We start from the raw sequence: 14,924 nt of genomic DNA, 5'->3' as shown, positions 1-14,924 counted from the left end.
GAGTTGTGGTCAATGATTCCTACTTGGAATGGTCACCAGTTATGAGTGGTGTACCTCAGGGTTCTGTGCTTGGCCCACTACTATTTAATATATTTATTAATGATAAAGAGGAAGGAATTAATAGCACGTGTCTATTTTCGCAGATGACACCAAGCTGTGTAGTGTAATACAGTGAAAGGAGGATGTTCATAGGCTGCAGGGTGACTTGGACAAACTTGGCAAATGAGGTTCAATGTGGATAAATATAGGGTTATGCACCTGGGGACTAATAATCCAAAGAGTCCCTTGTTGAGAAGGACCTGGGGGTACTAGTAGATCATAAATTGAATAACAGCATGCAATGTCAATCAGCTGCCTCTAAAGCCAGTAGGATCTTGTCATGTATCAAAAGTGGTATGGACTCTCATGAGAGGGATGTAATATTACCACTGTACAAGGCACTGGTTCGGCCTCACCTGGAATATGCTGTCCAGTTCTGGGCACCAGTCCATAAAAAGGAGGCCCTGGAGATGGAGAGGGTTCAACGTAGAGCCACAAAAATGATAAAGGGTATAGAGGGTCTCAGTTATGAGGAAAGATTGAAACAACTAGATTTATTTAGTCTGGAAAAGAGACGACTACTGCACATGCACTTGCACAGTAAAGCCAGAGTTTAACAATTTGGCTTCACTTGCCAGAATGCTCAGGACCCAAAGGAACAAGTTAATTATTAAGTTTTTTTTACCCCATATGCTTAAAAATCAAACAGGGCAATTTGGGACACCAAACAACCAGTCCATAAGATCCTGTGGGTGGTATAGTGTCCCAAATTGCCCAGACTTTACTTACTGTATACTAGTCTGGCCCTCTAGTACCATTCTAATTTTTCATGTATCTCCAATGGAAAAATAATTGCCCATCCCCGCTGTAGATGGTTTAACTGGTAAATACCTGAAATCCCTTGGACTTTGATGATTGGTCTGACCTGCAGACTTTTTTTCAAAACTGATGACCACCACCATTACATAACCATTGACGTTATGCCTGACTAGTTTATTTTAACGCTTTCTGCTATAAACCACGGTAACAGACAGTTTATACTGTTTTTTTTATGGACATATTGCTTGTTTATGTTAAAAAATGTCTCCATGGAAAAATTCCAGTGCAAAGGTTTTTACTGCCTTTCATTGTAAAGAAACGAGCTATAATGTTGAAGAATATGGTTATGCCCTTTATACACCCTGCACTTGGCAAATTTGCCTAGAAAAAATATTTTATACCCCATCTCAGGGTTCAGTGGTGTAAAAGCTGTGAAAGGTTAATATTAACTAAATTTCTACATGCGTAAGAAGCAAGTCACAGATGCAAGATGGGAAGTAAAGATCCCTGTAGGGGTTATATAATATCTGCAATCTCAAAGAGGACCTCTAGACAGAAGCTGTAAGATCTCTGAAAAACAGCCGACCCACCACTATTGCAGAATTATTGGACTATTGCACAGGTAAATCCGCTTGTAAATCTGTATTGAAGAATAGCTGCGGGATTTACCCCAGGGGTAATCCCTCAGCCATGATCTGTTTCTCAAAAACAGTACAAGTGTTCATGAATTGATTCATGAAATGTGGCGCTTGTTCATCGTGAATCTGGCTTCCCCTGCGAGTGCACAAACTTTTTGGGGTGCACCTTTAACATGGGGCGTTCAACACACTGCATAATAAATGGGGTGCACAGTCCAAATGTGCACCCGAACGCCCCTTTTAGTGCAGAGTTTTGTGTCGGGTAACATAAGTTGCGTGCAACACATGGGGCGCGGACACTTCTTAAATACACATGGAAGCAGTTTGCACTAGAAAGAACATGCAAAGTCCAACAGAAAACTGGCACAGGGGCTTAAGTAAATGTGGCCCAATAAGTCTCTGGATAAACTTCCCTGTTCTAAGCAAATAGTATTTTTGTCATTATTAAACCAATATATGTACAGGGTAAATAACAATATGATTCCTTATATGTTATACTACAAATGGGTTCTATTTTTAACCATGAAAGGGTTAAAAAAAAGTGGACCTAGTCCAATAAAGAAATCTGATTACATTGCAAATTTTTCCTATGTTTGTTCTGCAGAATTTGGCCAGGTGCCAGTACATTACTGCAACTTTTATCCTGTTAGCTCATGTACAGATAAACTCCTCAGCCAGACATACAAACTAATTATTAGCTTGTTGTGTTCATTTCTTCAGTTTAAAGGAACTACCGAAAAAATGGAGATTGCCTTTACTGACAAAGACACCTATCAGGATATCTTTAATCCCGAAGGATACTTAAATACTTATTACCACCCCAAATCGGGAATTTTGGTGGTTGATGGATTTCTAGATTTCGCACTGAGGAAGCTTCATGAGGCTTTTGCTATTAGTGAGTATGGCTAATGTTACTACCATATGCTGGTCTAAAAAGTTTTGGACTGTTTTATATTGTAGCTATAGGTTTGGTCACAATTGCACAAAAATGTATTCTATGTCCCTTTGAAGGTCAGATTGTTTTGTAGATCATTTTAAAGTATCTGACTTCCTTTGTAGATTTGGAAATAGTTTATTTGTACCGTAGATTGTTAATGTCAGTGGTTTGAGTGATTGAGATTTAGTCGGGAATAAGAACGTCTTGGCCGCTCAGCAGTTACATAGGTGCACATTTACTTACCCATCCGGAGTAGTTGCATTGTCAGACGATAATACACTGTGCCGGGATTCACTAGGATCATGCGCCCGATATCCTGCATGTGTCGCTCCCCCGCTCAGGTCCGACAGAGTTCACCTACTTCTTCCCGGTGCATGTAAGTGCTTGATCTTGATCTTGCTTGATCCCATGCTCTGTCCGAATCAGTCCGACGGCCCACCCCCGATTTCTGTCGCATGAAAGCCAGCGCAGCTGCACCAAAATCCGATTGTGTGCGACACAACCCTCTGTTAAATATCTGTCACAGCTGCGCAAAACCCGAAAACGTCGGGAAGTCCAACAAAATTGCGGCCACAGCCCCTTAATAATTCATCCACTAAGTATGGTTCCTTGTAACATATGTAACTGTTATTACTCATCATGTCCAAATAAGTTAACTTTAATAAATTCGATGTATTTTATAATACTTAAAGCAATTTCACAGGATCCTTGAAATCTCCCTTGGGCCATCCCAAAGTAAAAAACAAAAGTTGTGTATGTATCTTGTTCAGTGTTTTAAGCATTTTGAGGGTCTTCTGGTCTTGATGACTAAGTTGGAAGCATCAGGCATTGCAGTGCTTGCTTTTGCCAATCATTAACCTCTTCGGCTCATAGTATGTCACTTCCTATTACAAGTAATGTCCTGTGTTCAGAGGAGGCTAATGACTGGCAAAAGTAGATCCCATTTTCCTGCAGTTATAAGCCACTAGTTCCAAACTAGAAGACCATCAAAATGATGGAAGATGGAGCATGTTGTCATCTGCCCCCAAGCCCAATGGGCTTTTCCAGGTATCATTAACTAGGTATCTAGTTGATTTAAAGACACCGGTGGACAAGAGTATCTATATTTTATGGAAAATAGTGTCGAAAACAGCATAAAGTCAAAAAGTCTGGTCATGCCCAACAACTATGGGTCGAAAATAAACTACAGTTGCCCAACAGCTGCAGCCAGAAGATGCATGTACAGAGGATAAACATGACTCATCTCCATTCCATCGTGTTACTTCGTGTTATGTAAACAGGAGGTGGGAAAAATTTCCAAATCTATATCCTACAGCCCTCAATGTCAGCCCAAATAAAAAAATATATAGTGTGCAAGGTACTTAGGGAAAAGATTAGGTACTGGAACATGGGGACCACCAGGTATAACACAATGGGGCACATTTACTTACCCGGTCCATTCGCGAGCCCACAGCACGTTGTCTGACGTTGATTCGGAGCTTGCCGGTATTCACTAAGGTCGTGCGCCCGATTTCCACTAGGTGTCACTGCTGCGGTGAAGTCCGCTGGAGTTCACCTTCTTCGTGCCAGTGTATGTGACTGCTATTCTTGCCACACAAATTTTTTTTTTAAATTCCGCTGTTTTTCCGAATCCATCGGGTTTTCCGACGGCAACGCCAACTGATTTCTGTCGCGTGAAAGCCTGCGCCAATGCACCACAATCTGATCGTGTGCGCCAAAATCCCGGGGCAATTCTGTGCAAATTGGAAATATTCGGGAAACCCGACGAAAATGCACAATTCGGACCTTAGTAAATGAGCCCCAATATATTTCCCACCACAGTTATCCACAGAAAACTCTACCTTAAATCACACAATATTATTGCACCTATTTTTGGCTCACGTAAAAGGAGATAAAGGTAACATTATATTGGTTCAATTGTCTTTTACAGTCCTAAATGTCTGACGGTCACCCCAGTAGTAAAAGGGCAAAAACATACCAAAAAAAATCAGTAACAAGTAAATGCAAAATAACAATAAAGAGACCACGAATCCAGGTGTGTGACATTATTTAAAAATCCATAAAGTGACAAGTGAAATTCTAGTGAATAAGAGACTAAATCAAGGTAAGTATCTTGTTACAAACATAAAAATATAGAATAAGCACTTCTACCATAGATAGCGACCCGCTGAGGAGTGACACCCGTTTTTACAGCACATCCATGACTTTAAATTCTACATTCTACAAGTGTCTATGATTCTCACCTTCAATAGAAGTGCTTATTATATAATTTTATGTTAGTAACAAGACATAAATTATTTTTCTAATTTTTTAAAAGATATTCACAAGAATTTGTCACTTCATGGTTTCAAGTTCACCAATGTCACACACTCAGATCCATGGTCTCTTGTTACTTTTTATTGACTCGTTACTGATTTTTTTGGTATTTTTTTCATATGAACTGGGTCTTTTTAGTTTTGCACCTGTTTTTGAATATATGATTATGTATCATCAATCATTTAGTTTTATGTATATACTATTATTGTATTAGTTCTAACATTTTTAAATAGAGTCACATGATTTCGGTTTTAATGCTATACATACTTGTTATTTTGCACTGTTCACTTGCTTAAAAAAAGGCTCCAGCTACTAGTTGCTGTTGTTGTAGACAAATGGTAAATAAAGTAGCTGAAATGTTTTGCACTTTAATTGGAGTGTTGCCATTTTCCTTTTTACTATTTAGGATGACCTTTTTATTTCAATTCTGGGCGTTCACCCCCCTATAGAATTTTGCATTAAGTTGCTGCTTCTTTACATTTTTGTTTTTATATTTCATGGAAAGGTACCGTGTCTACTCTAGTATAAGCCGAGGCACCTAATTTTACCAACAAAAACTGGGAAAACGTATTTACTTGAGTATGAGCAGAGGGTGGGAAATTCATTGGTCACAGCCTCCCAGTATATAGCCAGCAAGCCCTCTGTAGTATATAGCCAGCCCCCTTTAGTATATAGCCAGCCACCTCCCTGTAGTATATAGCCAGCCAGCCCCCTGTGGTATATAGCCAGCCACCCCCTGTAGTATATAGGTTGCCAGTCGCCTTAAGTTTATAGCCAGCCACTTCCCTGTAGTAAATAGCCCGCCGCCCCCTGTTGTATATAGCCAGCCAGTCCACTTTAGTATATAGCCAGCCACTCCCCTTTAGTATAAAGGCATGCCCATTTTATTATATAACTATCCCCCTTTAGTATATAGCCAGCCAGCTCATTTAGTATATAGCCTGACCCCTGTAGAATATAGCCAGCCATTCTAATTTAATATTTAGCCATTTATCTGCCTGTAGTATATAGCCAGCCAGCCCCTTTAGTATACAGCCAGCCCTTTAAATATATAACCAGCCATCCCCCTTTAGTATATAGCCAGTCAGCCCTCTTTAGTATATAGCCAGCCACATTTAGTATATAGCCAGCCAACTCCCTGTAGTATATAGCCAGCCCCCTGTAGAATATAGCCAGCCACCCACTGTAGTATATAGCCAGCCAGTCCCCTTTAGTACATTGCCAGCCATCCCTCTTTAGTATATAGCCAGCCAGCCCCCTTTAGTATATAGCCAGCCAACTCCCTGTAGTATATAGCCAGCCATCCCCTTGTAGTATATAGCCAGCCACCCCCTGTAGTATATTGCCAGCCAGTCCCATTTAGTACATTGCCATCCAGTCCTCTTCAGTATATAGCCAGCCCCCTTTAGTATATAGCCAGCTACCTCCCTGTAGTATCTAGCCAGCCCCCTGTAGTATATAGCCAGCCAGTACCCTTCAGTATATAACCAGCCAACTCCCTGTAGTATATAGCCATCCAGCCCATGTCGTTGATAGCCAGCCACCCCTGTAGTATATAGCCAGCCAGTCCCCTTTAGAACATAGCCAGTCACTCCCCTTTAGTATAAAGGCATGTGCCCTTTATTATATAGCTAGCCCCCTTTAGCATATAGCCAACCAACCCCCTTTAGTATATAGCCAGTCCCCTGTAGAATATAGCCAGCCATCCCCCTTTAGTATATAGCCAGTCATCTCTCTTTAGTGTATAGCCAGCCCCTTGTAGTATATAGCCAGCCAGCCCTTTTAGTATATAGCCAGCCAGCCCTCTTTAGTATATAGCCAGCCAGCCCCCTTTAGTATATAGTCAGCCAATGCTCTTTAGAATATAGCCAGCCAGCCCCCTTTAGTATATAGCCAGCCCTGTGTAGTATATAGCTAGCCAGCCCCCAGTTTGCTCAGCACAGTTTACTACAGGCAGGTCCGCTTCAGCTCTAGGTCAGTGACGGGTCTGCACGGCTGCTGCGCACGGACCTGCCGCTGCCGACGGAAAAAGAGAAGTCCGGGGGGGGGGGGGGGGCAGAAAGGTGAATTTTGACTTTATTTTGTTTTCTTGACTAGAGTATAAGCCGAGTTTAAGTTTTTCAGGACACTTTTTGTACTGAAAAACTCGGCTTGTACTCAAGTATATACAAGTAATCGTTTTTGTAGTTCTTGACAATCCTTTTGAAAAGATGACAAAAATACATCCATTCAGGTTGTTTTTTCCAATATCACCAAAAAATACTTGTTTGAATTGTGAATGTTAACTAAAGTTTAATTTACTTTTTTTGTGTAGGGTGTGTAAAGGGTAAAACATTGATTGATATTGGCCATGGACCTACCATCTATCAGGATCTCTCAGCATGTGAGTCTTTTGATGAGATTATCGGTGCTGATTACACTGACCGTAATCGAGAATACTATGAAAGGAGCCTGAGAAATGAACCCGGGACATTCAACTGGAATGATGTGATTCAAAAAGTCTGTGACATGGAAGGAAAAGGGTAAACTCAATTATCTTATTGTTCTATAATAATATAATATTTGGATGGAAAGTGACGAAATTACTAAAAGGTATTGTCATGTTGTCAAAAACACAACATGCTACATTGGGTGTATCCTGACACCTCCTTAGAAGACTAAAATAATTTAAAAAAGTGAAGGTCCCTAACCTAACTTAAAAATATACCCACATATTTGGTATAGCTGCCTATCAATCTGTAAAATAAATTGGAAACATTATTGGACCCACTTGGTGAATGCTATAAGAAACTCAAAAAAACTTGCCAAAAATGTTCATTTTTCGAAACCCTTCACTTAAAAGTGTTTAAAAAAAAGTTATGTGCACCAAATTCGTAGCATTGAAAACTCATCACACAAAAAATAAGCCCTCAACAAGCTCTGGCAACTGAAAATTACTAAGGTTAAAGAACAACTATAAAGTGTTTTTTTTCCACAGATCAATAGCTCTTGTGACTTTTCCTATTATCTTTGTTACCTATATTCAGCAGTTTATTTGCTATTGGCCTTATCCCAGTGCTGCAAGAGCTCCTTCCACTGCCTGTTCTGACAAGCCTTGTAGTCTGTAGATGTGTTTATTTGTCAGACTCCTCGGAGGGGGGGCGGGCTTCACCCTGTGCTCACAGAGGAAGAGGTTGAGTGACAGTGCTCTGTCTGTGTATGTAGCAGAGCTGGATGTGTTCAGGACTGTGGATACAGATATCTCCTATACAGAATAGTGGTACAAGATCTCCAAAGTTCAGTTCCTCCAGCCCAGTCTGTGATTCTTCAGAGCTTCCTATGTCTCTCTCTTTGGCTCTGCTGCACCCCCTCCCCACCCTGTGCTCCGCACTATAAGCTCTGGGCAGAGAAGCTATTTACCCCTACTGCTCACACAACACAGGCAATAGACTTCATGTAACTGGGTTAATGATGATTTGTACCATTTATTACATGTTCCCTGCTCCCCCATGTGATGGAAGCTGCCAGGCTGGTCACCATATACATCCTATATGTGCACTGTGCAATGTTCAGTATATTTACTTATAAGAATCTAAATGGATTTCATGCTGAATTACTTTGCGAGAGAAGACAAGGCATCGTGAGATCTGTTGGCAGCTTGAATCAGACTCAGCTTGAGGGCACAGACAGGCAGATGTTAGTTTCCGCCCACTTCACCTCTAGTGATAAAAAATTTTGTCAAACACTTTCAGAACAGAACATGTCATAACGTTGGAAACAAAAGGGCAAGCAGCACAATATGGACATCATTCTGTTTGTTTTAAAAGGGGGGGGGTTACATATGAGAATTTGGTAAAATCATTATAACTTTACAGTTTCGCTTTACTCCTTCAAAAAATGGCAATACTAAAATAAACTAAATTCTCTCCCTAGTAGTTTTTTTCAGTAAAATTGTAATCACCGTGATCTTTATGATCCGTAAAATAAAGTATATTATTTTTATGGTTCTGTAAACAGCACAGAAAGAAATTTATAAAATCTGTAACCAGAATTGATTATTTTCTTTTCCTCCATGCATTCAAGAGTTAATAAAATCCCATCAAATAAACTGAAGCTCCACTAAGATGAAATATTTGTAAAGTGCATATAATCTTGCAGAAACTAAGCCCTCATGGGGCTCATTTACTAAGGGCCCCACGGACTGCACTTTCGTCGGACATCCCTGTGATTTCCGACTTGTGCCGCTGGGACAGGGTTTTAAAAGGGGTTTTTGGCGCACGCGATCGGATTTTTGCGCAATCGCACTGGCTTACATGTGACACAAATCGGGGTGGGGGAGGAGAGCTGTCTGACGGATTCGGACAAACTGCGGGAGTCTTCCTCGTCGGACAGTCCGGATTGGGGATTGCGCAGGGACCGGGTAAGTAAATGTTCCCCCATATGTCCAAATTGCCAGAACAATTAAAGATTGTGTAGCCTTTAAAAAGAGACAATGCAAATCGGCTCTGAATGGTGCTCCTTTCCTTCAGTGCCATGTCTGTGCACATGCAGCAGGTTACCACCCCATATGAGGTATTGGCACACTAGGGAGAAATTAGGTATCAAAATGTGTGGAATTTTTTGGTATTTTATCAACTGAGAATGTGTCATTTAAAAAAAAATACCTTCTTTTAGCCAAAAAAATAAAAATGTCAAAATTGCACCTGATTTTGTTTTAACCCCTGCAAAACAATTGAAGAGCTAACAAGCTTCAATAAAGCTGTATTACATACGTTGAGAGGTGTAGTTTCTATAATGGGATAATTTTGGGCTTCTCAAAATGACTTGAAAGTTGAGCAGGTCCCTCAAAACTATGATTTTGTGTTTTTCATAAAAAATCATTCACACCTAAGGGTCTAAGCCTCATAGCATTCTACAAAAATAAGAGGATGCATAAATATACCATTTCAACATAAGGCAGACATTCGGTGAATGTTAGTTATTAAGTTATTTTGGTGTTAGGACAATGGGGGTCATTTACTAAGGGCCCGATTCTCGTTTTTACGGCGGGTTACCCGAATTTTTCCATTTTGCACCGATTTTCCTGAATTGCCCCGGGATTTTGGCGCACGCGATCGGATTGTGTCGCATCGGCGCCGGCATGCACGTGACGGAAATCAGGGGGCGTGGCCGTACGAAAACCCGACCGATTCGGAAAAACCACTGCATTTAAAAAAAAAAAAGTTTGCTGGACATGCGTTTACCTTCACTCGGGCCGGCTTGGTGAACTTCAGTGCATTCAGCGCAACAGCGACACCTGGTGGACGTCGGAGGAACTGCCTTAGTGAATCGCCGGAAGGCCCGAATCCTCCACACAGAACGCACTGCTGGATCACGAATGGACCGGGTAAGTAAATCTGCCCCATAGTGTCAGAAAAGAAAGAAAATGTATTTTCTTCTCATATTTTCTTTAAATATCATAAATAAAAACATATCCCCAAAATGATCATGTGCAATGTGTCAGGGGAGAACAATCTTAAAATTCTCTGGATATATATGAGCTTTCCAAGGTTAAAACCACTTATAGGGACAAAGGGGTATACAGTATACTTACAGCCTGCTTACTCACTGCAGCCGGCAACTTTTCACATATGAAGAGGCGCCGGCCGTGTTTATTTCTACGCTAGGCAGGGCCTGGCGTAAAGATAGATGGTGCACAAGACCCGGATACATCAAGAGGCTGCAGCTGTATTGGGCTGCATGAGAGCAGTGGCGGGGCTATCATGTGATAAATATCCCCCATAGGGCAGATTTGTAAAAATATGCCGTGTCAGGAAAGTGCAAAATGGCCAAGTTATTAAGGGGTCAAAGGTGTCAGATAGGAGGAGACAGAGAAGAAAAATACAGGAAATGTACTCTGTAGTGTATGGTGATAAATGCTCAGATCTCCATCAATCATGAGAACAGGGTTCCTAGCCATGTGAATGGAGTAATGCGTCACATGATGCTGAAAGACATCATAGGCATCATAGGCATACAATGGACTCAACTTGTTCTTTTGATCGGTGGTCCCCCACTATTAAGACATTTTTCACCTATAAATTTGTTATAATCTGTTAAAAGCTACATTCACACGAATGTATGGGGGACGTATATACGGCCGATGTATATATTGCATCGCAATGGACTCATGGCGCCCAACATGGCGCCCTACGGTCCCACACAGGTGCGGCACCGTACCGCTCCATACCCCGTTAAAAGATAGGACATGCCCTATCTCTCTCCGGAGTAAGGCGCTGTGCGCCATATATTCCTATGGAGAGGGGCGGGGGTGAGCGGCGCTTCCCCCCTCCTCCTCTCTTCCGGTACTGCCGTGTGCCCGCCGTACTACCGTACTACAGTACGGTGGGCAATGGCAGTGTGCATTGGCCTAATAAGTTTCTAAATCATTTTATATTTTTGATTTTTTTTATTTGTCATTTTTTTACGTTTTAGGACTGTAGAAGAGAAGAGGAAGAAACTTGAAAAAACAGTGAAGAAAACTCTGAAATGTGATGTCCTCAAGAAAAACCCATTGGAACCTTTGGTTTTGCCCAAGGTTGATTGTGTGATGTCTCTTGGTTGTCTGGAATGTGCTTGCAGTGATCTGGACACCTACCGAAATGTCCTTAAAAATGTCTCTTCTTTGTTAAAAATAGGTGGGCATTTAATACTAACGGAAGTTCTTAATTGTAGCTCCTACTTAGCTGGGGGGGAAAGGTTCTCCTGTCTGGTGCTTACAGAGGAGTTTATGAGAAGTGCTTTGGTTGAGACAGGGTTTGAAATTGTCGATCTGGAAGTCATTCAAAGAAAGTATGACAAGGACCAGTTCAATCTTTGCAACCATGACTCCAGCTTGTTTGTCCTTGCTCGTAAAATCAAAGATGTTAATTGAGAGACAAGAAGAGGAAAATACATAATAAAACAATATTCTTATTTCTAATCTTAGTAATTTAGTTATAGCATCTCACAGGTAGCCAGTAGTATGTAACATTGGTAGTAAGTAATTTTAACATCAAGCTTAATAATTGTCATCTATGTTAGCAAACCCAAGATATAAGTTGAAGTGCTCTATTATATTACAAATACCAGAGCTACCATAGTATATTATTAATAGTAGTAGTAATAATATAATAGTATATTATAGTACAATAGTATAAGTGACTAGAAATCAGAATATATATTAGTTCTTTTTGAGATACTTTAAACATCTTCAAGTATATTGTAATCTTAAAGCCTGTCACCAGAGCTAGGTGCCCATAGAGAGGGCTCTGAGTGCCACTTTAGCACCCGTGCCATAAGTTTGCCACCACTGGCTTATGCTATGCTGAGTTTAAAGGGAACCTGTCACCAGGAGACCCATTTTTAGCACTCCCCCAGTCCCCACAGAGCATAGTACATACACTGCCACACAAGTGTTTTTGTATAAAAAATAGGTTTTGCAGAAAAAAAGATATGTTATATTGTACCTTGCTGTGTGACTAGGCACTCATCCCCTAGGAGTGGCTGGAAAGGAGCAGTTTCCCATTCCATGTGCCATGCAATTTTTTTAAAGCTTGACATAGAACTATAAATAATAGTTATAAAAAGCAGCTACAAAGCACTGGACACAGTGGGGGTCACTTACTTACCCGGTCCTGTCGCGATCCAGCGCGCGTTCTCTGACGAGGATTCGGGTCTTCCGGCGATTCACTAAGGTTGTGCGCCTGATGTCCACCAGGTGTCGCTGCTGCGCCAAAGTCCGCCGAGGAGTAAAATATGGGAAACCCGATGAAAATTCGCGATTTGGTCCCTTTGTAAATGACCCCCAGTGCCCGGCTCTCCGTGCTGTTAATTTTTCATGCCTCTTGCATGGCATCACCTCCGTCTCCAGTACGGAGCTGACATCACACAAGGGGCGTGAATAATTAACAGCACGTAGCAGTCAACATCAGATCTGGTGTTATGTAGCTGCTTTTTATAACTCTCTCTTATAGCGATCCTGGTGCTGGCCTTTTTTAATGTTGACATGCCAGGATTATTATACAAACAGAGTTATAAAAAGGAGAAAAGAGGACAGCTATAGGGAGTTATGTTTAGTTTCATTTTACTAAAACAGTAATGGTAGATTTTCATTAATGTAAGAAATATAAAAATACGTTTTCCAGGGTGGGATAAGGAAAACAATCGAAAAATACAAATGTATAAGAAAGGTGTTATCTCACCCGCGGGCCATGTAGCTCTGGTAAACACCGTGCCACGATGGTAAACCTGATCTGTTTTCAAAAGATAAATGCAAAACTGAAGAAGTAAAACCATCATGGTCAGGCAAAGAAGTACAGGAAAGTCAAAAATGTATCAAACTGACATTAAAAATTCCATTGAAGGGAGCAGGTAACGTGTTTCGGCCCGAAACGCAAAGGTCCTTATTTTATACCTTTATTTCTAGAGTAACAGACCGGTAAAAGAAGGGAGGAAATATGTCATACACCCTACACACTGGGCTGTAGGTAATTAGAGAAAAATATGTGACAAGAAGCATAAATGAGAAGACCAATAGAAAATAAGATGACAAAGAAAATGAAACATTGAAGTATGGAAATATCAGGTGGCAGAAATGAGAATTAGTACATGTGTAATAAATTGGTTTTATAGTTTAATCCCAAAGGATATCTCATGTCAAGCTGCAAGATCCATTAAGCCTCCTGCATGTTGAGAGTTTTAACCCTATCAATGCCACGTCTGTTAAATGGTACGTGGTCTATGGCGACAACCCATGAAGACACCATAAAGACAATCTGCCCTCCAATAGGGACAGATTGTCCGAGCAAACCCAAAAACAATAGCTAGTAACCCGCAACCTTACAGTACTATCTAAAACACTTTTGTGATGCACATCTGGGCAATATGGTGTCTTTACTTCTTTGATGTAGTTTTTCTTCAGTTTTTCATAAGGAAAACAATGCCCCCACTGCTACCTTAAGACATCGGGGCAGATTTATGAAGTGTCTGAAAGGCAGAATATTTCTAGTTGCCCATGGCAACCAATCACAGTTCAGCTTTCATTTTACCTGTGCTCTTGAATATTTTAAAGGGGAGCTGTGATTGGTTGCCATGGGCAACTAGAAATATTCTGACTTTCAGACACTTCATAAATCTGCCCCATAGTCTTCAGCAGGTCCTTCAAGACTGTTTGACTAAATAGATGTCCTGCAACCAGGATGAATATCAGTAGCAATTGACTGTAGTCTTCTATACTATACAATTTCCACACTTCCATAGCCAGTTAATGGACTGGCAGGATGTCACTATGTACTTCATGGATTGAACCTGGCACGCCATCAACTAGGAAGGACAGGACCACATTCTTGTGATTGGTGTGGTCCTCTCCTAAGCCCAGATTATTATACCCTCTCCTCCGAATATGGGATCACATTTAAACTCTGCCAAATCCCTTTAAGGATGCCATCTTGTGTTTACTCAACTTGCTGTCACATTAAACCTGGCTTTATATGTACAGAGACACAAGGGGAACAGAAGAAACCCGTCTACAAAACACAAAATACATGAGAAAATTCTAAAAAAAAAAAAAATTAAATAGGACCTTATGTAGTAGGTCTACTTATCATACTAAACTAAGTCTGTAAACACATGACGAATATAGCACAATTTTAGTATCCATGTCCACTATTTGCAAGTCAACCATACAAAAACCTTCATAAAAACAAAACAAAAAATAAGTCGCTACTTACAGAAGATAATAAATAGAGATGAGTGGACCCAATGTTTCCATTCAGGCTCAGGGTTCGGGTTCAGCCCATACAACGCAGACATACAGCCCAATTGGAGGCCGAACAGCCAATCTGGAAAATTGATGCCCTTAGCAACTAGCCATGGCTGTGATTGGTCAGGGGGGTTGTGAGGGCCCAATCCTTAACCCAAACAGGAACATTGGGTGTGCATATCTCTACCTGCTTTCCATAGATATTATTCATCTCATTTCCACTAGGGCAGAACTATGATCTAAGACTGTAGTTTCTCTACAATTGTAGTTTCTGTACAGTGCACTACAGGGGCACATACATTGTGACACACAGTTTCACACAAGGACCTTACAGAGTCCTGTGTCATGAGCTAACTACACTGTAGGGATGGGATTAAATGATACAAGGAGTCCCTGCTTCCCCCTCTAAAGAGCA

General features: G+C 40.9%; 1 protein-coding gene across 2 annotated transcripts; it reads left to right on the top strand.

Moving 5' to 3' along the window:
- The first annotated feature begins 1,344 nt into the window (after positions 1-1,344).
- LOC140134972 (indolethylamine N-methyltransferase-like) lies at positions 1,345-14,364 on the top strand. Of its 2 annotated transcripts, XM_072155834.1 has the most exons (4): positions 1,345-1,480; positions 2,217-2,391; positions 7,064-7,271; positions 11,203-14,364. In XM_072155834.1, the coding sequence occupies exons 2-4, from the start codon at positions 2,238-2,240 to the stop codon at positions 11,639-11,641; spliced, it is 801 nt and encodes a 266-aa protein (XP_072011935.1). In that variant the 5' UTR covers positions 1,345-1,480; positions 2,217-2,237; the 3' UTR covers positions 11,642-14,364. The 2 variants fall into 2 exon arrangements, with proteins under 2 accessions (XP_072011935.1, XP_072011934.1); XM_072155833.1 differs by lacking the exon at positions 1,345-1,480 and having other exon boundaries at positions 2,135-2,391.
- The last annotated feature ends 560 nt before the right edge of the window (positions 14,365-14,924 follow it).

The sequence above is a fragment of the Engystomops pustulosus genome, chromosome 6, assembly GCF_040894005.1.
Source record: "Engystomops pustulosus chromosome 6, aEngPut4.maternal, whole genome shotgun sequence".
NCBI classification, from domain to species: Eukaryota; Metazoa; Chordata; class Amphibia; order Anura; family Leptodactylidae; genus Engystomops; species Engystomops pustulosus.
This window is presented reverse-complemented; position numbering and strand designations above follow the sequence as displayed.